Source organism: Cebus imitator, unplaced genomic scaffold, assembly GCF_001604975.1.
Source record: "Cebus imitator isolate Cc_AM_T3 unplaced genomic scaffold, Cebus_imitator-1.0 Scaffold118, whole genome shotgun sequence".
Classification (NCBI taxonomy): domain Eukaryota; kingdom Metazoa; phylum Chordata; class Mammalia; order Primates; family Cebidae; genus Cebus; species Cebus imitator.
The window spans coordinates 1,074,938-1,098,143 of NW_016107433.1; the positions used below are offsets into that span (position 1 = coordinate 1,074,938).

Sequence of the window (23,206 nt, forward strand, 5' to 3'; positions counted from 1 at the left end):
AGATCCCCACTCAGCTGGCATTAGGATGGTCTCCCAGCCATCATTCCAGAGCAGCCTGTGATGACAGAATATGTCAGCTTACCTAAGCATGAGGCAGTTCCTACTGAGATATGGTAACTAGCAGCAGAGTTATCCCTGCTTTGAGCGGAGGAGACAGGACTTCTACCACTTCTGTGAGCATGGAAAGCTCCCAGAGTCATGAGAAGTTGTAACCTGTAAATCCCCCCTCTTTTGATGGGGTTTTTATCTCCTCCTTTCCTGGATACTCAAGAGCCAGGCCGAAGGGAGGCAGAGTCGAACTGCGCCTGTGTTTGATCTGTTTCTTAGTCATTGTTCAGAGTTCCACTCTTGAAGATTTCTCAACAGTGGCACTATTGACATTTTGGACCTGATCATTCTTTGTTGGGCAGAGGTGCGGGGAGCAGTCTGCATTGTAGGATGTTTGGCAGCATCCCTGGCTCTACCCACTAGATGCCAGTAGCACCCCAAGCCCAGTTGTGACTACCAAAAATATCTCCAGACATTGCCAAATGTCTCCCTGGGAGCAAAATCACTCTCAGTTGAGAACCACTAGTCTAGAGGAAAATGAGCCTACTCTGGCTTTATTTATATAGAATCAGGACTTTATTGCTTAATCTAAAACCCACATCTTTCCCTCTTTGCTCCCTCTTCCCTAAGAGCATTCTATAGAGTAACAGTCTTGTAAGATTCTACTGAGTGATAGTCTATAGTAATGTTAAGTTTGGAAAGTGCAGGGTTAAGCAACACATTTCAACACAGGATTTTGAGCTTTTAATTAGCTGGTGGTGATCACTGTGAACATCCATAAGACAGTTTTCCTAACTTACTGGCCCAAAGAAGAACCCTTTTTCTTTGGCAAACCTCCCAATTCCAGTGACTTTTAGCCACTACGTTTCTCTTCTGTTTTGTGTTATTTTGTGGTACCATTATCCAGCCCGTCAGTCCCAACCAAAGTCTACATTTGCCTTGTCTCTTGCTTTTATTTACCTCACATTCAGTTACTCATCTTGTTGTACCTCCATTTCTCTCCTAAATATTTCTCAACCTGCTCTCCTTGCAGTCTCCTACCTGGGTTCTTTTACTCCAGTCTGTCTCCAGTACCACCTCCAGGTGGACACCAGCATGATCTACTGTATCCCTCCTCTGCGTAAAACCCTGGTGCCTTGGGGGCAGGGGAGGCAGGAGTGGGCCAGTCACACCAGTGAGCATCCTTATGGAGGAAGGATGCTCATGTGTACCGTGTGTGTGTCCCTGTGCGCCAAGCACTGCTGTATATCTGTTATAATCCCCTACCTCCACAGGGCAGAAGGATTTACCATGTTTTAAGGATAAGGAAACAGTCTCGGAGAGAGGTAGTAAACAGGGCTGTCTGTGCGAGGATTTTGAACACAAGCTCTTGTTCCTCACACAAGAGGCGGGAAGCTAATTTCAGTACCCGTCAGGTCAGGCTGAGCACTGTGGCTCATGCCTGTAATCCCAGTATTTTGTGAGGCCAAGGCAGGAGGATTGCTTGAGCCCAGGAATTTGGGACCAGCCTGGCCAACATGGTGAAAATTCTCTACAAAAAATACAAAAATTAGCCAGGCATGGTGACACACATCTATACTAGCTACTCAGGAGGCTGTGGTGGGAGAATCACTTGAGCCTGGAAAGTTGAGGTAGCAGTGACCCATAATCATGCCACCACACTCCAGCCTGGGAGACAAAGCAAGACTTTGTCTCATAAGACACCCCAAAAACCAAAAACAAGCTCGCAGAAGAGGTACCTCCAGAAAACTTTGTGCAGTATTTGAGGTGAGCATATTTGGAATGTATTCTTGATTTTTTTTTTTTTTTTAATACAGGGCCTTGCTTTGTCACCCAGGCTGAAGTGCAGTGGCATGATCATGGCTCACTGCAACCTGAAATCTCCCAGGCTCAAGCAATCCTCCAACCTCAGCCTCCTAAGGAGGTGGGGCCACAGGCACACACCAACATGCCCAGCTAAATTTTTTGACTTTTTTTTTTTTTTTTTCGAGATGGAGTTTTGCTCGTTATCCAGGCTGGAGTGCAGTGTGCTATCTCAGCTCACTGCAACCTCCGCCTCCTGGGTTCAAGCAATTCTCCTGCCTCAGCCTCCCAAGTAGCTGAGACTATAGGCGTGCGCCACCATGCCCAGCTAATTTTTGTATTTTTAGTAGAGACGGCGTTTCGCCATGTTGACCAGGATGGTCTCGATCTTTTGACTTCGTGATCCACCCGCCTTGGCCTCCCAAAGTGCTGGGATTATAGGTGTGAGCCACTGCGCCCGGCCCAATTTTTTGACTTTTTGTAGAGACAGGTGTGGGGGGAGACCCCATAAACACCAAGGCAGGAGCAAAAGGCCTCAGCCTATTTCCATATAAATAATGAAGACAAAAGTAACTAGAAATATAACCGGTAGTAGTTATTAGTTATTCATACGTGATCTTAGTTATGCGTAGGTGATCTTAATTCTTTTACTAATGCCTCTGAGGTTGGAAGTGTGAACCTGGGGCGACATTGTGAAATGAATGACACTAAGGCAAGATGCTTTAAGCCCTCTGTCATGCCCGCCTAAGGGCTGCTGCAGGGCGCCTCAGCTGTGCAGCGGTGCCAGCGCTGTGAAAGCGCCCCATTTAGCCAGTTAGAGAAGGAGATGTCCAAAATGGCTGAGACGTCTCTTTCTTGGGGAAGTCTGGAGAAAACTCTGCTTCTCCAAGCTCTTGTGGTAGGCCTGATGACTGTCAGGCAGGCCTGTAGACATCTGGGGGTTAACTGTCTCTATGTGATGCTGTGCTTTGGTGGTCACGTTCCATGTCTATTCTCATGTTCTGCTTCTGCACCTGGTTCCTTTTTTCTTAGAAAAGATAATCAGTAATAGTAATATAAATCTTAATGTTTTAGTTCTTTCTTGATAAGTATGGAAAAAGTGCTGATGCATTATGCTCCTTACCTTACTTCGGGTGCCAGAAATTCCTGAGCCCCTACCTGAATGACGTGATGTGCTTGACCCCATCACTGTCGCACCCCATCCACCCTGCCCCCAGTCTCTGACCACCAAGACCACACCCTACCTATCCTGTCCCCAGATTTGCAACTCAATAAAAGTGAGAGCTTGTCCCGGCATTTGGAGCCACTGCTGGTCTCCTCGATTTGGGTAGCTGTGGACCCCTGGGCCCAAACTCTCTTTTCTCTATCTCCATGTCTGTGCCTTTTATATCTACAATTTCTCATTTCTGCACCAACCGGGACGGACTCACAGAACTCTGTAGGGCTGGACCCTACAGACAGGGTCTCACTGTGTTGCCCAGGTTGTTCTCAAATTCCTGGGTTCAAGCGATCCTCCTGCTTTGGCCTCCCAAAGTGCTAGGATTACAGGCATGAGCCACTGCACCTGGCCCTGGAATGCATTCGTTCTTTTTCAGTGTCGGGGGGATGGAGTTTTGCTCTTGTCACCAGGGTCGAGTGCAATGGTGTGATCTTAGCTCACTGCAACCTCTGCCTCTGGGGTTCAAGCAATTCTCCTGCCTCAGCCTCTTGAGTAGCTGGGATTACAGGTACCCAGCACCACACCTGGCTTTTGTACTTTTAGTAGAGATGGGGTTTCACCATGTTGGCCAGACTAGTCTCGAACTCCTGACCTCAGGTATCTGCCTGTTTCGACCTCTCAAAGTGCTGGGATTACAGGTGTGAACCACTGGACCTGGTCCTAGAATGTATTCTTGATACCCTATTTTTGTGGGGAGAAGTTCTTGTGGCCTCTCTTTAGCTGAATTTTTTTAATTTCTTTTTTTTTGAGACAGGGTCTCACTGTGTTGCCCAGGCTGGAGTGCAGCGGCACGATCTTAGCTCACTGCATCCTTGACCTCCTGGGCTCAAGTGATCCTCCCACCTCAGCCTCCTGAATAGTTGGAACCACAGGAATGTGCCATCATGCCCAGCTAACTTGTATTTTTTGTGGAGACAGGTTTCCACCATGTTGCCCAGGCTGTTCTTGAACTCCTGAGTTCAAGGGATCCACCTCCCAAAGTGTTGAGATTATAGGCGTGAGCCACTGCGCCCAGGCTGTTTAGTTGAATTTACTACTTTTTCCTTGCCTAAGATGAAAGTCATTTCAAGAGAGAATTGAGATTTAAGGATCAGTCCTCTCTGGGGTCTTACAAATACACAGTTTCAAGGGTCCTTGAGGAGGCACCCAAGGGCCTGGGCACTTGAGAGGCTGGGAAGGGCCCAAATCATTCAGGACAGGATGTGTCACAGAAGGGGTGCCAACCTCAATAAGACTCAAAACAGAGACCAAACACACAACTGCTCATGGATGTGTATTTTAATAAAAATAATTCTGTCAAAATACAACAGGAGGTTTGTTTTTTTTTTTATCTCAAGTACAATTTTAATAGGATGTTTTGTGTTAGAGTTCTCTCCACCCTCCCACACCCACAAGTTTCATGCTAATGCCAAGTATCAACTCTCAAGGACAAAGGCAGAACCAGTGTGCACAATGTGGAGGATGTCTGTTTCAGCTGTAGTTACTAATAGAGGAAAACCCGATGCAAAGGAGCAAATGCCTGAGGCAGCCAGAGGCCATAATCTGGCCACAGGTCTGGGTGCGCGAGACTGGCGGTATGGTAGGGCTCCACTGCCTGGCTGCCACACGGTGTGCATACCTGAGTTGTGGGCAACCAAAGGAACTTTCAGCTCTGACAGTTCTCTGCCTCATCTTTTTTGTGCTTGCTTAAGGAGTGGGAAGGCGCCAGGTGGCCAAGCAGTCCCCAATTCTGTCTCGTGGTGTCCCTATATTGATGGCCTGCACCTAGCCATAGACCCATGTGGATAGGGATAGGGGTTCTGGCTTGCTATGAGTGCCCTGCCGGTTTTTGCTCTGGAATGAGTGACCATTTGGTGCCACAAGCAGAAAGTGAGTAGGGAAGGCTGCTCCCCAGGGCTGGCCAACCAAAGCCAGGTCTTTCTCCTGCCCCGACAGGTCAGGTCCAGCCCTTTACCAGGGCTCTTCCCAGGTACCTTTACCACTCTAGGCTCCTGGAAGCAGGCTGGTAGGACTGGGTGTGCATAAGGGGCACCTCTGGCTGGCAGGCAGGCCTGGACTATCAGCAAGAGAATGGGCTCAAGCAGCTTGGTTTTGGACCTCTCCACGGCTTGTGGGGCAAAGGCTTATGTCCCAAAGGTGAGCTGTCCAGCTGGGACTGAGAGCCCCTCTGGAGAGGAACAGAGTAAACAACTTGGACTCAGCTGAAACAGTGAGATAAGGCACAGAAAATGGGGAGGTGGCCATGGGTACTGAGTGCGAGCCAGGCAGACACCCAACCCCATGCAGCACATAGCTGTCCCGAGCCCTCCTGGGTCCTCTCTCAGCCACTCCACAACCTAAGCCTAGGCACCCATCCTCATCCCTGACACACCCCTGAAGGTAGCAGCTGCTCAGATACTGCTGGAGAGCATGCACATCAGCCTAACCCATCATGGGGCTTATCTGCCATTCAGTTTCAGGACTAAATAAACAGTGTTGCCCAACCCACAGGGATAAGGGATAGTCCTGGCTCTGCTATTAATTTGCTTTGTGACTTTAGTCAAGTCACTTAATCTCTTGGGCCTGTTTCGTTATCTGTAGCAGGAGAGGAATAGGGGAGATGTTCATTGAACCCCATTCCAGCTGCAAAAGCCTGTGGTTTTAATTCCCAATCCTGCTAGACTGTGATGTTTCTAACCTCTGGGTTTGGGAGCTAGGTAGCTCCAGGCTGGCACAGGAGATCAATTTCCTTTACAAACAGGACAATGCCTCCTAACAGACCATGGTTTATGGGCTGCCACCCCCAACAACCAAGGAAAAGCAGCAGCTATAGGATCATCTCCCAAGGCAGAATTCTGAGAGCACAGGGCCAGGGCCAGGGCCCTGGCCCCATCACCAGCAGTTGGTCCAATTCAATCATTTTTCTTGTTGCCCAACTGTGGGCCCAGTGAGGCCTGGTGAGCAATGAGTATCTCAGGCCACACCAACCATTCCCATGTCCACCAATATGGAGTAGGAGCTCGCCCAGCCCAGATTCAGGCAGGGACTGAAAGTTCAACTTCTGGCCTTGCCATGGCTGACCCTACTCTTTGCATGGGTGGCTTGTGCACTTCCCTCACTGTGAAGCACATATGGAAATTCCAGCCCATCCTGGTGTTCCTCTGCGTAGGCTTCCTCCCTTTCCTCTTCCAGGGCAGCCAGTCCTCTCCACAGATGGGCCACCCAAATCCTGGCAGCCATCTTAGCCCTTCCTTTACTGATTCCCCAATGGTAGCGGGACCATTTTTACTCTACCAGCTGTGAGGATCTATTTGAAACAGCTGGCGGGACATCTGTAAAGCTGATGGAGTCCCATCTCTGGCCAGCAATACTCCCAACAGTTTCCTAAGAGTGACTGGGACCCAGCTGCAGGGAGCTGTCTGGCACAGTGGCAGTGAAGTCTGACCTAGAGGACCAACGATTCTATTCACTCACTGGAGTAGCGGCCCAAGAACCTGCCTTCACAAGGTACTCGTTTCTCAACAGAAAGCATTCATTCTTTCAGAGCAATGCAGAGATGGTGAAGATCCAGGCAGGAAGAAAGTAGCCCTGGTACTCAAGGGTCTCTGTCCTGGGAATGGAGTCTTCTTTCTGGCAGCCTGACACACAGAAGCTTTCGGGTTGAAGGCAGATTGTTTCCAGGCAATCAATTTAGAGTAAATGTATTATTTGGCCATCTTAATGACAAGGGAAGGTAGAGTATTGACAAGAGAGGAAAGGGGAGCAAGGCAGATGATGGGAGGTGGGGTAGAGTGGTAGACAGTGTGCTGGCTAAGGACCCTCGAGCTCTGCTGTGTGGCCCTGGGCCAAGTTACCACTTCTATGGACCCTTGGCCCTATAGTTCTCTGCTCTGTACAGGTCTCAGGGGCCTAGGGACCCACAGTTCTTGGGGTGCTAAACCAACCTGACCATGCCCACTAAGTGGTCCACCAAACCCTATTTGGGTTCCCTAGGCTGTAGCTCAGCCTGTAGCTCAAAAAAGGGGGAGCAAAAAAAGAAATCACTTGGCTGTGGTGACGGAGATTATTCTTTTTTAATGAGTTGGACTCAAAACATGGTGCCTGGACAGCCTCACCCAAGAGGTGCTGGACCACTAATGCTACGATAAATACTGTCTTTTTAATATATATATTCATATATATATATAATCTCATTTGTTTTTTACTTATGAAAATAATAAGCTATCACCAACTTGGATAGGCTTCATCACTAAATTAGCAGAAACCAGCTCAGCACAAACTCTCCAGAGATAAATACTGGTGGCTCAGTCAGGAGAAAAAAAATTTAAAAACCCCAACCCCTCCTCAAAACAAACCCCCCCTTTCAAAATAGAAGGCGCTACATGAGAGTAACCAGCCAATACTGTGTCACAGGCCGCTGCACGTGAAGGGGAGAGACTGAGGGGGGTGGTGGGCAGAGAAGGGAAGGGAGGGAAGGGAGGGAAGGGAGGAAAGGGAGGAAAGGGAGGGAGGAAGGAAGGAAGGAAGGAAGGAAGGAAAGAAAGAAAGAAAGAAAGAAAGAAAGGGAGGGGGAAAGGCCAGGCAGGAGGAGTGGACTCTACCCATGGCTTCCGAGTCCCTGCACCAGGTGCCTATGGAGGGCAGGGCAGCTCCAGCCCTGGGGCCAGCAGAGGGCCAGCCAGAGCCAGTCAGCATGGTCAGCTAGTGCAAGTAGTCGTCGACTCTGGCAAAGGAGCAAGATCCCAGGCCTGCTCGGGCCATGAGCCGGAGACACTCAGATGCCTGGCCCAGGGCAAGCATCAGAGGGGGCTGCTTTGGCAGGTTTTGGGACTCTGTGGAGGAAAGACAAGGCCTGGTCACCACCCTGTCCAGGTCAAAGTTCCCTTGGGGGTGGAAAGATTCTCTTGGAACAGAGTGTAGTACCTCTGTGTAAGTGTGTCCCAGCCACCAGGCTATGGCCCTGAAGTCATGCCAGGAATTTGAGGACCTTAGCTCTACGCCAGCCTGGGCCCAGTCATGGCCTAGAACCCATCATGCCCATCATGAACTCAGTTGCACAGAAGGAGGTCAGGGTTTAGGTTCAACCACGGAGCCCGCAAGTCCTGAGTCACCAGAGAGGGCCTGCGCAGAGCTTGGTGCCCCAATATGGACAAACATCAGCTCTTTCTGGGGCCAATTGGGGCAGGGCCAGCTTCTGCTTTTGGTAGATCCACTCACCTAGGCCAGACATGGTGGCTTATATTTGTAATCCCAATACTTTAGGAGGCTGAGGCGGGTGGATTACCTGAGGCCAGGAGTTTGAGACCAACCTGGCCAACGTGGCAAAACCTCATCTCTACTAAAAATACAACAATTAGCCAGGCGTGGTGGCGCACATCTTAGTCCCAGCTACTTGGGAGGCTGAGACATGAGAATCGCTTAAACCCGGAAGGCGAAGGTGGAGATTGTGGTGAGCTCAGATTGTGCCACTGTACTTCAGCCTAGGCTACAGAGCAGACTCTGTCTTTAATAATAATAAAAAAATAAATAGATTCACTCACCTAAAATGGCGCTGTTAAGGGCAGCACACACAGGTTCCCTCTGGATGGGGTCAAGCTGCTGGCCAACTGGGCAGCTCCAGGGGTCTGAGTATGCCAGCAGGCTGAAGGCATCCTAAGGGACAGGGCATTCTTGAGAGGACTGTGGCACACACTATAGCCTGCCCTGCTCCCCGTGGCTCCAGAGGGAGACAGGGCCCTGCATGGTGCCCAGCCTGGAATGTAGGGTGTAGGGTCGGGCAGTCTGTACTCTCCCCCAGAACCTGGGTGTGGAGGTCGCACGTCCAGTGGGCCCAGGTGCCCCACTTCCCTCTGCAAACCCGGCTGGAGCCCACTCTTTCCTGCTGCCCCCTTGACTCTCCCAGAGCCACCCTGCCCTACTACCAAATGGGGGGGCCTGCTCTGCATGAGGCCCAGTTCATCCTGTACCTGCAGCATCTCTGTGTGGGCCAAATTCTTGCCATACTCCCGGCCCAACTGCTCACTCAATGCCTGCAACTCGCGGCCAAACAGAATGATCCTTTCTGTGGCAGCCTGGTTGCCCCCGCAGAGCTGCCGCCGAGAATGCCTGTCATCTGCATCCAGAACCCAGTGGAGAACAAGTTAGGAGGGGTGAGGAGGGAAGGGCAGGACTGGGGTGGGGCAGGAAGGACCGCGGGTGGGCTGCAGCTTCTGCCAGAGGAAGGCAGGGCTGGGAGGAACAGGTGGGGCAGCTACAGTCAAGGTGTTCTTCTCTTAGTCCACTTGGCGCAGTCTACGGGTCAGGGATGACTTTGAAGCTGTCCCCCTTTCTCAAACATTGGTGTGGTCTTGGCACAGGCCATGGCCTTCTTACATTTGGAGCCACCTCAAGGACCCATCCACAATTGTCTAAGGAGGCAGTGGACCAGGTCTGGCTGGAGCTTCTCAAGATGCCAAAGCCTGCCTATCCCAGCACCCTCTCAGGGGAAGAGGGTACCCAGACTGCACATTGCTGTCTCAGAGAATATCACACTAGGCTTGGCACCCAGACTGCACACTGCCCATTCAGAGAATATCACACCAGCCTCGGCACCCAGACTGCACATTGCCCTCAGAGATATCACACCAGATCGTGGCTCTCACCCATGCTGGACTCATCCGTCTGCAGGTCCTCATGCTTGTAGGCACCATTAACAATGCGCGTGGACATGCTTTCTAGTACACCGTTGGGGTAGTGCTCTGCCTCCATCTCCATCTCACTGTCGCTGTGGGGAAGGGTTGAGGTGGGAGTTGGCCCAGGGGGTGTGGTTGGAGCAGCCTGGTTGGGCCTCCTTTCAAGCTCTAGCCATGAGTTGCTGTGGGTAAACCAAGGACCCCCCAGGAGCATGAAGGGACAGCTGAAGCTTCCAAGTCTTCAGCACTTGGTCCCTACTGTGACACCAGCTATCCTCAAAGGCCTGTCACCTGATTCCCACCCTTGTCCCAGTGCTGCCTCTGTGATTCTCCCCTCCCTGGTCCTCCTCTGAGTTCACATACCTCTTCTACATATCCCCCATCCTAATGACTGGGTCCCATGGTCCCCATGGGCATCTCTGTGACCTTGGTTAGGAGCCAAACCCAGGTTAGTCTTGAGGCATACCTGGGGATGCTGAGAGCCACTCAGACCTCTAGCCTGCAGCTTAGCTTCCCCTGCTTGTCCAACCTGGCTGTCTACAGAGCCAGACCAGGGAAAGCTCCTTCACAATGGACCCTGAGGGTTCTCACAGGCCCAGCCTCTTTGGAGGAGACCACATTCATCCTCAGCCTGGCATCACTGGAGCCTCTGGAGAAACCCAAGGCCAAGGAAAATGCAGCTAAATCATGGGGAGGGCCAGAAGCCAGAGCTCATGTCTGGCCTGGTGGGCCAAAAGTTAGGACTCCAGGCACAGACCTGAGACGGAGGCTGAGGGTGAAGGGCAGAGCACTCAAAGGACAGACTGCAGTGGGCCCAGGTGGCATAGGGCAGAAGGCAGAGGAGGAAGCAGAGCAAGGCAGGCACCTGGTCTCCTGGTTACTGGTACTGCTGTGGGGCTGGGACTTGGTGGAATCTGTTGAGTTGGACTCGGAGTAATTGACGGAGGATGGGGAAGAGGAGGACGAGGAGGAGGAGGACGAGGATGAGGAGCTGGGTGCAGGATATTTACTGTGGTTCTGTTTGCTCTTGGTGGATGCGACGCCATTGCTACAGCTGGGACTGTCTGCTCCTGGAAGCGAGGGGAACAGTCAGAAGAGGAGGGGCAGCTTGGCATCAAGCGGAGCCCCAAGAATAACCACAGTGGTCCCATTTCCCTTCTCCCAAATCCAGCAGTGAGGCCTGAGCCCAGCCCAGGAAAGGGTATGTGGCCTCTCTCCACACCAGTTCTTCCCAGAGCCCTCTGGAGAGTGGCTGACCTGTGCTGTGCATGTGGGAACTACTGGGGCCATGTCGGGGGCTGAGGCTGGGGGAGCCAGGGTAGCTGTCCTGGGACTTGGGGCTTCGGGAGCTCAAGCTGCGGACCTCACTGTCTGTCCCATTCACCATCTCCACAAACTGCCGGCACCTGCAGAGGGAGCAGAGCAACAGTGCTCTGGTTGTGGTCCAGGCTGACGTTCCCACCACTAGTTGAGGTGGGCTGGACTCTGGGGGAGCTGGGGGTGCCCGACTTACTTGAGCATGAAGAGGAGGTTGGGATTGTGCTCCAGCAGCCCTGGGTAGAAGCGCTGGGTGGTCTCGATGGCCTCGCCCACACGACCCTCCAGCACCAGCTTCTGGATTTCTGCAGGGAGCAAAAACACAGCAGTGAGTGAGGGCTACAGGCCTCCCCCATAGCCACACACCTGGGATGCTGCTACCTCGGAGCAGGGGCAGGCCATGATTAGATAAGCTGGCAAAGAGTGCCTTGCCAGCCTGAGATGCTCAGAGGAGAGGAGGCTGGAGAAAGAACCTGGCTGCCTGGCCCAACAGATCCTAGTTTCTGCCAAGCATCAGAGTCCTCAAGAATACAGGGAAGATGGAGGAGAGACTCTCAGCCCAAAGGCAGGAGGGTGAATGTGGAGGCTTGTTCCTGCGGGGCAAAGGGTACCACCAGGGACCTGGGGGCAGGGTGGGGCCCCAGCTGGGGCTACATGATCTGAGGATAGGCACCCAGGCAGCGTGGTGGCCTGAGGGGCTCTTCTTCATACAGACTCCTCTCTTTCCAGGCCTCACAGGGGAATGGCAATGGAATCACACTGGTTTCTGATCAGGGCTGTGCCTGGCAGTCTTCAGGGGCTGCAGCATGCCCCCTGCTGGGAGAGGAGGCCATCCTCCTCATGTTGGCACCTTTGACGTTGACACCTCTCAGGCCATCAGCATCTTGCTGCTGCCTTTTCGCTCTTGCCGTGGGGCCTGGTTCATCTTGCTGGGAGCAACTTCAGGGTCTGAGGCTTTCATTCATAGATCCCAAGTCTGGGATCCCTTTCCATCTGTCTGGCTGAGCATAGCTTCTCTGGGAGACAGACACATGCACATACACAAGAGACAACAGGCTCGGAGAGCCGCAGGTAGGCATTCACAGACACGTATACACACACACACTCGCCCTTGCTCTCCTTTTCTCCTCCTATCTCCTCACTGGGCTCTCTTTCCTCTTGTCCAACACCCTTCCTTCCATGAAGAAGCCTCCAGACATACAGCATCCAGGCCAGCATCAACACTGGGAGAGCTCTGGCCAGGGGAGGACTCTAGGTTGTCTGCAAAGGACAGGACCAGAGGGGAGGAGCAGAGAGAAGTGCTCCCACAGCAGCCACTGTGCAATGGCTTCACCCTGTCTGACCACTTCCATCCCCTCTCTGGCTAGGAATAAGCAGAACTACTAAGGCTAAGCAAATGGTGAGAAAAGCAGAACGTTTGTCCGGTAGGAGGCAAACAGTCTTTCTGGAAGACCATGAACAGGAGGCTAACAGGAATCCAGAATTCTGAGGAAAGGAAACAAGCAGAGAGGAAATGGAGGAATGGAACCAGCCATGCTAAGGCCTGGCCTGCGCTCGGCCTTCAGAATGTGCATTAGGGAGGCTGCCCTGAGACATCTCCATCCTGCCAACTGTCCATCTGAGCAGTGCCGTCTTGAAGGTGGGACAGGAACATGGCCTGGGGCTGCAGACTGGCAGTGAGGACCAGAGATGAATGGACTCCTGACAGGTTAACCAGGGTTGGCATGAGCCAGAGAGTAGTGTTAGGGACAGGTGAGGAAGGGAAAGGGGAAAGTAGAATAAATCTTACTTTGTCTGTTCTTTATGGATGCCTGTTCTTCCTGAATCGGGGTTTCAGTCATTCGAGCAAAAGCCGTGGCTGTGGCACAATACCCATGATGCACGAGGTAAGATGAGACCATGCTAGAAGAAAGTAAGAGCTCCAGGTGACACTCAAGAACTGCACTTCTCACTGACCACCCAATGGACAGACTACCTCCCCTAGAGGTCTCCCTAAACACGTCCTGGAGGTATAACCTCCACAGAATGAGAATAAAAGGGCTGAAATAATATGAAAACTTCCCCCACAGTGCCCCATGCTCATCAAGTCAGGCTGTGCAGGGGCTGGTAACATCTGTGCCTACAGTTCACAGGAGTGGCTGCAGTTTCTCTGACACATGCTGCCCACAGGTAAGCAAATACGATAACAGAAGTACACACATGGGCACACTCCATCTCCTCGCAGGTGGCTGCCTCCTTGGGAACTGCAGCAAGCCTTTGAGGCCAATGGTCTCACTGACAGCTTCTGGAAACTGCAGCTAGCCAGGTAATCTGGCAGCTTCCCAGACAGGATGCATACGGCATACACACCTTCTACAGAGACAGGAGCCCCTCTGCAGGCTGCCGCATGCACTGGTGGAAACGTTTCAGCCCCCCAGGTGAACCTGCTCTCAGCAGTTCTAGCTCTAGAGAGTGAGTGATGGGAAGCTAACTCACAACCCAGAGTTACACCATGATACGCCACAAATCAGAGGCCCAAAAGCCAAGTGATCAGGCTGATTTTGCCAGGAAGAGACAGGCAGCAGCAGGGCCAACAGGAACACATGTCATTGGGAAATGGCCTGGAGAAATCTGACCCCCAGTAGCCATTTAACCCCAGCAGAAGCTGGCTGAACAGTGGTACATGTGTGTACATGTATACATACATGTAGAGCATAGGCTGAACCCTCAAATCCAATGTGTACAGGAGTGAATACCTTGGTGTGTCCATGTCTGATGTCATTACTATTAACTATAAACACAAATGTCTGAAGGGCTGTCGGGTGGAAGGCACAGAAGTTTGGGTGTGTGTTCCCTCAGGCTTTAAGGGGCAAATGAGATAATATACATAAAGTGCTTGGCAGGAAGAAGTCCATAAATAAAACTTATTATGAAACGATGTATTACATAATATTGTAAGTAATAATTATCAGCTGGGCATGATGGCTCATGCCTGTCATCCCAGAACTTTGGGAGGACAAGGTGGGAGGATCACTTGAGGCCAGGAGTTCGAGACCACCCTGGCCAACATTGTAAGATCTCATCTCTACTTTAAAAATAATTATTGCCTGGTGTGGTGGCTCACGTCTGTAATCTCAATACTTTGGGAGTATGAGGCAGGCAAATCACTTGAGCCCAGGAGTTTGAGACCAGCCTGGGCAACATGGCGAAACCCTGTCCCTACAAAAAATACAAAAAATTAGCCAGGCATGGTGGTGCATGCCTCCAGTCCCAGCAACTCGGGAGACTGAGGTAGGAGGACTGCTTGAGCCCAGGAGGTTGATGCAGCAGTGATCCATGACTGTGTCACTGCACTCCAGCCTGGGCAATAGAGTGAAATCCTGACTCAGAAAAAAAAGAATTATTATTATTACACCATATTATTATAAACACAAAGGTAAATATAAAATATTATTTTTCTATGAGAGGGTTACCTACACAAGTAAAAGAGAGGAAATTACCTGACCTTCCACTAGAGAAAGCCAGCCAAAAGACTTGTAACGAATTTGTCTCTGAGATAACATAGCCATTATCAATATTGACTAAATGAAGTTATATAAAACCATAGTACACAAATTATATCCAGGTCTCGGCAAATGCTACATATAAACACATACAAGCACATGGATACACACATGTAAACAAAAACACTCATGTGCTATGCCAGACATGGTAGCACATGCCTGTGATGCCAGCTACTCAGGAAGCTGAGGTGGGAGGATCACTTGAGCCCAGGAGTCCAACCTGGGCAACACAGTGTGACCCCAATCTCAATATTTTTTTAAAAACCCAAAAACAAAAACACATCCATGTGCTGAGCCTAGGCCCTGAAAACTGAGAGTATCAGTCCCTCCCCTACACAGACTTGGCAGCTTCACTCCTCTCCTTGCCCATCCCAGCAAGCCTGCTATGGGAGTGGTGCTGTCCTGGCCATCCAAGGAAGTCCTTGTCATCTGCTCTGGAGGGCTGGGAACAAAAGGCAGCAATGCTGTTCTTCCTGGGGAAGGTCTGGTCACCTAGCCCCTGCCTCAGCCCACCCTTGGGGCCTGCCTCAAGAGACAAAGGCTGCAGAAAGAACCCAGTGTGCCCCCCAACCCCACCAAGGGGACCCTAGCACCCTGGTGCCTTTGCAGGGCAATGACCAGAGGTAGCAGAAGCCCAGCCCTTCCCCATGCCCATCTGCCCATCCTTGGGAGCCAAGCTAACACCCACCTCCTAGCAGAGTGGGTACTGGTCACTGCCTCACTCAGGCTTGCAGATGGCAAGTGGAAGAGAGACCCAAAGCTGGCCTCCCTTGGGAGTCTCAGCAACACTGGCTTGCAGGACAGTCTGGGAATTAATCAGCCAAGGAGCTAGCTCAGCTGGTCCTAGGGAGGACTCCCTTCCCTCCACCACTGCAATAGACGAATGAGACTCAGTTGGATGCTGGGCCCTGTGAGGTGGCCTCAGGCCAGAGTCACGGCATGATGGATACTCCCTATGGTAGAAAAGGGTCCACAGAGGAAGAGACCACAGGGCATCCTCTGCAAAATCCTCTGCAAAATGACCTGGAGAAGGAAAACAGCCCTGCTGGTGATCTTATGTACAGTAGCCTCCAATCTGGCTTAGGGGCAAAGATTTAATTAGGAGCAGCCTGGAGAACTTGGCGGAAGCTGTCCATCCAACAAGAGGGAAACGGGAGAGCCGCAGGTTGAATCGCCCTGGGAATGCTTCCCAGACAGGATCCACCAGCTGGAATTTCTAAGGACAGCTTGTAGCACTACAGGGGCCTAGAGTGGAGAGGGCTGGGGTGGGGTGGGAGTGGGTAAGGGCGGGAGCAGGGCACTCACTTCTGCAGCACTGCCTGCCACTCGCCAAGCCGGGCACTGATGGGGAAGCAGTGGACCGTGCCCTGGACCTTGGCACGCCACTCCCGCATGTAGTCCTCAATGTCAAACAGGAAGGGCTGCTGCCCAAAGTTGGCGTCCACAATCTCCCCAGGTGTCTGCAGGCCTACGGTGGGGTAGAGGTTGGCCTGAGGAGGAGAATGAAATGTCAGTCAGGCCCTGAGGGCAGCGGGGTGGTGAGGCTTCACCTCACCTCCATGGCTGCTGCTGGCCCATGCTTGGGCTGGGAGAGTTGCAGCAAGGCTGGAGGAGGCATGGCGGAGCCACCTTCTGCCTACCTCCCTAGCAGACACACTATGCCCCAAAGCTTGAGGGGAGAAAGCAAAAGAAAAGCAAGCAAGGCACAACATGGAGAGTATCCCGCCCTGCATCAGAGGCCATTGTGTCCTCAAGGCTCAAGAACCCCTTCTGAAACACAGCCAAGGCATACAGAGATGGGCTGGGTGTCACAACCCTGCAGACGTGCCCATGAAGGTCTGCTGCAATGGTGGATCATGGCTCCTCTTGGAAAGATCCAGGGCCGAGGATATCTCTGCCACAAAAAATAGATACATGAGGCTGGGCACGGTGGCTCATGCCTGTAATCCCAGATATTGGGAGGCCAAGTTAGGAGGATCGCTTGAGTCCAGGATTTCAAGACCAGCCTGGGCAACAAAGTGAGACTCTGTCTCTACAAAAAATAAAAAAATAAAAATAGCCAGGTGTGGTGGTGTGCACTTCTGGTCCCAGCTACTCAGGAGGCTGAGGTGGGAAGATCGCTTGATCCCAGGAAATTGAGGCTGCAGTGAGTGGGCTGTGATTGTGCTACTGCAACCCAGCCTGGGTGACAAGAGTGAGTCCCTGTCTCAAAAAAAAAAAAAAAAGATAAATGAGGGGGCCAGCAGAGATGGGATGACGCAGGAAAGAAGGGAGGAGGGGAGCATGGCAAAAGGGAACTGGTGGTCTAGACCCCTGGCGCTGGCAAAGGGTGAAGAGAAGCTGCCTTTCCTGTTAGAGGCTTGCTAAGAGGTGGATCTGGCCAGTGGGGTGTGGGACTCCCTGCTTTCCACCTAGCCCCTGCCATTACTGGCTTTTGCCCAGTCCCTCCCTCACTTTGTGGTTCCTGTGGCTCCCTGCTGCTACTGTCCAGAGCCTCGCTAGCCTCCTTTCCACTGTCACTGCAGATGGCCTTCCCTGAGCTCCCCCAGACCACTCTACCTCCATGCTCAAGCCATGTTCCTTTTTGAGTACCATGCACTTCTTTTTTTTTTTTTTTTTCAGATGGAGTCTTGCTCTTGTTGTCCAGGTTGGAGAGCAATGGTGCAATCTCCGCTTACTGTAACCTCTGCCTCCTGGGTTCAAGCAATTCTCCTGCCTCAGCCTCCCAAGTAGCTGAGATTAAAGGCATGCCCCACGATGCCCAGCTAATTTTGTATTTTTAGTAGAGATGGGGTTTCTCCATGTTGGTCAGGCTGGTCTCAAACTCCCAACCTCAGATGATCCGCCCGCCTTGGCCTCCCAAAGTGCTGGGATTACAGGTGTGAGCTACCACATCCAGCCAACCATGCACTTTTGTATCTGCACAAGGTGTGGGATCTTTTCCTGTATGCTGGCTTCAGCCTACCACCGGCTCTGCACGCAAGGACCTCTCAGTTCCTTTCTTTCCCCTCCCATCCTCCACACCAAGGCAAAGCCCGCCTCCTCCAGCAAACTTGCCTTGACTGTCACCGCCCGCAATGTCATCCCCCATACTTTCTTGCATGTGGCTGCATACTGGCCATGCTCAAAACTGGCCATTTCATGTCACATCCCCATAACTAGACTCTTCCCTAGCCAGGGACAGCATTCTCCTCCTGAATCTGTTCTCTTTGCCTAGAATCACAGCCCCTCTCAGGCTTCCAGGTAGGAGGGAAGGATTCTGAACCATGGACAGGAGGTTCTAAAAGGACCCTGGGTACTATGGTCTGGGCTTCAGAGGCCCATAAGATCACAAAGGCATTTCCTGGGGCATCACTCGGGTATTGAGGATCCCAAAACAGCCACCAGATCAGCAAACCTTCCCTCCTTCTAGAGCCCAAACAGAACACACAGAGCTAGGCCAGGCTCCCAGTATCCTGGGTGGAGGCCCTACATGTGATTAGGCCTGTGATGACTCAAAATAAAGAGGGACTGGGGTATAGGTACAGGATGGCTGGAGGTGAGGATGCACACTGAACTAAGCAAGTAGAAAACCCCATCCTTTTCTAAGAAGAGAAGACCCCACAAAGTTCACTTCCCTGGCTTGGGGGTACCCTAGGGAGTAGCAGATGAGTTCCCAGAAGGCATTGGCTTTCCTCAGGGATCTCTGATGAGTATGTACAGGGACTGGAAAAATTCCGTACACTCTGCACCCCAGTTGACACAGAGCTGGCTTAGACCAGCTGAGCCATGGAGCTATCTTCATGCCACCACCCTACCCCCCCAGCCCCACAGCTGCCTTTGGAAGTGTCACAAATTACTGTCACCTGCTAAGAGTTGTAGGAAGACCAGACCTTGCTGCTGGAAAGAGAGGAAGGCCAGTAAGTGCCCTTCCTGGTACCCTCAAGCTGACAGCAAGGCACACATCCCTGGTTGGGAAAAGGACCAGACTCTACACCCTGCACTTGCAGGTACTACTGTGCCCCATCCCAGTCAGCCCCCAGGAACCCAGGAGGGGAAGACCCAATAGCAGTACTCACCGGGAGGTCTGTGAAGGCTATACCTGTGGGGAGAAAGGAACAGTCATCAGGGCCAGGCCCTGGGGCTACTCTGCTTCTGCACCCCATGGTGGAGCCAGAGCTAGAGCCCGATAGTTGTTGTTGTTTCTTTTTTTTTTGAGACAGAGTCTTCCTCTGTTGCCCAGGCTGGAGTGCAGTGGTGCGATCTTGGCTCACTACAACCTCTGCCTCCCAGTTCAAGCGATTCTCCTGGCTCAGCCTCCTGAGTAGCTGAGATTACAGGTGGCCACTGCCACACCTGGCTAATTTTTGTATTTTTAGTAGAGACAGGTTTCACCATGTTGGCCAGGCTGGTCTTGAACCCATGACCTCAAGTGATTCACCCGCCTCAGCCTCCCAAAATGCTAGGATTACAGGCATGAGCAACTTCGCCCGACAGGGCAGTTTTAATTAGACCATGACCTTCTTTTTGTGGGCGGCCTGGCCAGAAGTGAAATCAGATGCTTAGGTAGGTCCATAACTCTTCCACCCTCAAGGAAAGCCTGCTAGGGAGAACTAAATTCAAAAGATCTATCCCCACAGCCCCTTCAGGCCTGATCCTTCTCTTGATTTGACACATACTTATGGAAACCCATTGTGCATGCCAGATCCTTATCCATTCTTTTTTTTTTTGAGACGATCTCACTCTGTTGCCCAGGCTGGAGTGCAGTAGCGCAATCTTGGCTCACTTCAACCTCTGCCACCCGAGTTCAAGCAGTTCTCCTGCCTCAGCCTACTGAGCAGCTTGGACTACAAGCACACGCCACCACACCCGGCTAATATATATTTTTGGTAGAGACAGGGTTTTGCCATGTTGGCCAGGCTGGTCTTGAACTCCTGACCTCAAGTGATTCACCTGCCTCAGCCTCCCACAGTGCTGGGATTACAGGCATCAGCCACAAGGCATGGCCCCTTTTTCATCTATTACTTCATCTGATCCTCATACCAACTCTGGGGACCAGGCTTTATTATCGCGTTTTACAAAGGAAAAAAATAAGCCTCAGAGGTTCAACAATTTGCCAATAATCATAAAGCTAACAAAAGTGGTGGGGCTGGATTCATTCCCAGACTGATGCTCCAATGTCATCTGGAAGCTGACAGAGAGGCAGAGACAGGGAAGGTGGCAGCTGCCTATCTTCAGACCATACGAAGTCAGAGTCCTCAGAGGTTCCAAGTTGGCAAAGCCCAGGTTAACAATGGCCTATGTGGGAGGATCTCTTGAGACCAGGAGTTCAAAACCAGCATGGGCAACATATCGAGGCTCCGTCTCTACAAAATATATAAAATTAGCTATGGTTCCAGCTACTTGGGATGCTGAGGTAGAAGGACGACTTGAGGCCTACAGGTCGAGGCTACGGTGAGCTATGACTGTGCTACTGAGTTCCAGCTTGGGTGATAGAGCAAGACCCTGTGCCCAAAACCAAAAAAGCCTGTCAAAAACCCTCGTGCCAAGAGAAGGGGCTGCATTTCTAGGAACCTCCGCTCTGAATTGGAAGTAAGGGTAGAGGGGAGTGGGACCCCAACTACATAAGCAGGCCACCAAAGCACCCATGTTCTTCAGACTGAGAAATGGCTCAGGGCCAGTGGAGGCTCTCCCAAGGACACAAAGCCCTCTCATTTTTTAGATAAAGTCTTCTATCTCCCAGAAGCTCCTGAGGTTTTGGCCTCAGAGGTTTTCAAACTGCTGATTCCTTAGAGGTCTCCAGTCTGCTACTCTAACCCCTGCCCAGAAAAGAAACTGATGCCCTGCGGAATAGAACAGGGGAGGGTCTGACAACAGGTCTCCCAGAAAGCTGGCTGGAATCATGCCAGCCAGCACATACCACATGCTTCCTCCCTTCTGGGCACTGGACTGAGTGTCTTGTAAGGCATCATTCAATCCTCAGAACAACCTTGGAAGATGTATACTGTCTCTGATACTAGTTCACATATGAAAAAACCAAGGTGCAGAGACATGCTTTACATTCTTTGCTTGGCTATTTTGTTTGCTTCTCACTGAGGGATGCTCATAAGCCACATGGTCTGCCTGTCTGAGGCCACTTCTGGGCCTCCCATGCACAGTTGGCATGACTCCAGCATGCTGGCAGGACTGAATCTAGAAATCTCTCTGTACCCAGGAGGAGACCCCAGTGTCCACCCAGCAGGTCTGCCCAGGAGCTGCCCTCATGGATCACAGCATGGCCAGGATATTGCTGACTCCAGGGATCATGGAGGAGTCCCCCAAAAGCCTCGAAAAAGGGAGGGAGTCCTAGTCCGTAAGTTATATGCAGTGTGACTTTTGGCAAGTAACCCAACCTCTCTGAGCTCATCTAAAAAAAGATAATATAGATCTCTTGACGTCAAGGAAAAAGGGAGAAAATGAGACATTCTCTGAAAGCTACTTCATGAACTCTGAAGTCTAGGTACAAGTCAGCTGCAGTAGTGCCACAGGGTAAGGCAACTGCCACACTTTTGGTAAAGGGATGACCTACCCAGGCTTGCCCAATTGCCTCACAATGGCACCCAGGAAGGACAAGGCCTTGAGGTGCTTCCAGGAGAATGAGGAAAGACGCTACTCCACCCACTACTCCACTGGACAGGAGAAATACTGCTCCTCCAGCCTGCAATGTCTCTTTGATAGTAAGATCCAAGTTGGCCCATGGAAAGAAGCTTCAGGCAAAGATCCAGGAGGCAAACAGGATAGCCAAACTTGCTGATAAGGAGTACCCTGAGCCAAACAGACATAGGTCAGGGACCACTGAGGCTGAGAACATAAAGACCTTGGGAGAGCTGTGTGGAAATGACTGTGGGTATGTGGACCACTTGCAAATGAGGCATCAGTCCGTGTCTCTGTTCACTCATTCCTTCATCCTTCTACCAAGTATTTGTTGTCATAAGACTAGAGAAACAGCTGCAAGCCTGGTCCTCAGATTCCAGCAGGAGAGATGGCATATAATTAACAATGCTGCAGACAATTGACCAATGGCACAAGGGGAAGGGCTGTGACAGAGGAAAGGGGCAGGGAGACCAGAGGCAGAAAATATCATTCTGCTGCTGTAAAGGAACAGCATCTGCTGCTGTTCAATTCTAAAGCACATTATTGATAAGATGGCTTGGGAAAAGGAAACAGGGACATTAGAATATTCACCATGCAGTCTGTCACTCCAACTTAATTGCCTTTCCATTAAATTTTGTGATCTAGAAAATGCAGGGGACAGGCCATATCCCGTTTTCAGTAAGGTCTCAATAATATCCATGTGGAGAAAATGGAAAAATATGAGCTTCAGGAAATAAGTGATTCCTCTTCTTCTTCTTCTTCTTTTTTTTAATAGAGACAGGGTCTTGCCAGTTGCCCAGGCTCATCTTGAACTACTGGGGTCAAGCGTCCACCCACCTTGGCCTCCCAAAGTGCGGGGAATATAGGCATGAGCCACCGAGCTCGGCCAACTTAGTGACTCTTAAATGGCTGATGTCTTTCTGGACAAGCTCAACTACACACTGAAGGGCTCAAATCTTAACCTTCTCTCCTTCCTATATTTTTTATCAATATCTTTATGAAAACATAAACAAACACGTTTAACAGATTTTAGATTAATACAAAATGAAAAGACTATCAAATATTTGAGAGAGAACAAGCAAAAACAGAAGGTGTTGAAAGGCTGAAAAAAAAAAGCAATGTACTACTAGATGAAGTTTAATTACAACATGTGTGAGGTCTTGGATGGGGGTCTATAAAAAACACCCATTAAGGAGACACGTTTCTAAAAACAGCCCAAGGGTTTGAGCTGACATTAAAGTGGCCATCTGCTCTCCGTGGGATCTTGGGACTTGACTGACAAAGAGCTCATGGCCCTTTGGTGGTCCCAGTGCACATGAAGGTGCAGAGGGAACAGCAGAGTATGCCTTCATCTATGAGCAAAATGTGAGCAAGCTGCAGGGATATGAGGAAGGCATACCAAGGGGCAGGTGAAGGGGGGCTTGGATACAGGGTAACAGCCCACAACAGTGGCTGCTGGGACTTTGACAGCAGAACCTGAGCCAAGAAATAGCTGGTGTCAGAGTGCAGAGTGGAGAGTGAAGAGCTGTCTTGAGGCCCTGGCCCACCATCTACCCACTAGCTCCTCACCAGTTGGTCACTAGCAACTGCAGCCAGGTAGTCATCAATTTCAGAGTAGGGTTTCTCCGATGTACACCTAGGTCAGCTCAGCAGTGTCTGTGCTACATTCTTGGCTACCTAGCTATCAAGGCTTTCCTGCCGGCTCTTGGCTGGGGCGTCTGGCTGCCCTGATGAGGAATGCTGGCTCCTAGGCATGCACTCCCAGCCATCAGCAACCCAATTCCCACTCAGGTCCCTTGATTCTAGCTGGGTCCACCTCCTGGACAAGTCATAGAGGGGATGTGGAGAGTGGCAGCCACCTTTTTACTGACCCTTACGCCAAGGGAAATGGGGCTTCTAGGAGTTGGGTCCCAAATAAAATGCCCAACTCCCTTTCCTGGGCTGGTGGCAGCTGGGCTGATAGAGTTCTTCCAGTCCTCTCCTCACTATACCATTCTGGGAGAACTAGGGTGTGG

The 23,206-nt window shown here is 51.2% G+C and overlaps 1 protein-coding gene across 2 annotated transcripts in view; it reads right to left on the bottom strand.

Moving 5' to 3' along the window:
- Positions 1 to 6,722: 6,722 nt before the first annotated feature.
- The window catches only part of RANBP10 (RAN binding protein 10), an 86,581-nt gene continuing 70,097 nt past the window's right edge, over positions 6,723 to 23,206 (bottom strand). The window contains exons 5-14 of one of the 2 annotated variants that reach the window (XM_017539413.2): positions 18,638 to 18,660; positions 15,885 to 16,069; positions 12,827 to 12,939; positions 11,234 to 11,342; positions 10,978 to 11,126; positions 10,586 to 10,790; positions 9,691 to 9,812; positions 9,016 to 9,161; positions 8,590 to 8,701; positions 6,723 to 7,881 (exon numbers count right to left, since the gene is read on the bottom strand). In XM_017539413.2, coding sequence (XP_017394902.1) covers positions 7,751 to 7,881; positions 8,590 to 8,701; positions 9,016 to 9,161; positions 9,691 to 9,812; positions 10,586 to 10,790; positions 10,978 to 11,126; positions 11,234 to 11,342; positions 12,827 to 12,939; positions 15,885 to 16,069; positions 18,638 to 18,660 — 1,295 coding nt within the window. In that variant the 3' untranslated portion in view covers positions 6,723 to 7,750. Of the gene's footprint in view, positions 7,882 to 8,589; positions 8,702 to 9,015; positions 9,162 to 9,690; positions 9,903 to 10,585; positions 10,791 to 10,977; positions 11,127 to 11,233; positions 11,343 to 12,826; positions 12,940 to 15,884; positions 16,070 to 18,637; positions 18,661 to 23,206 lie in introns of both variants that reach the window. The other variant, XM_017539415.2, reaches the window with a different exon arrangement.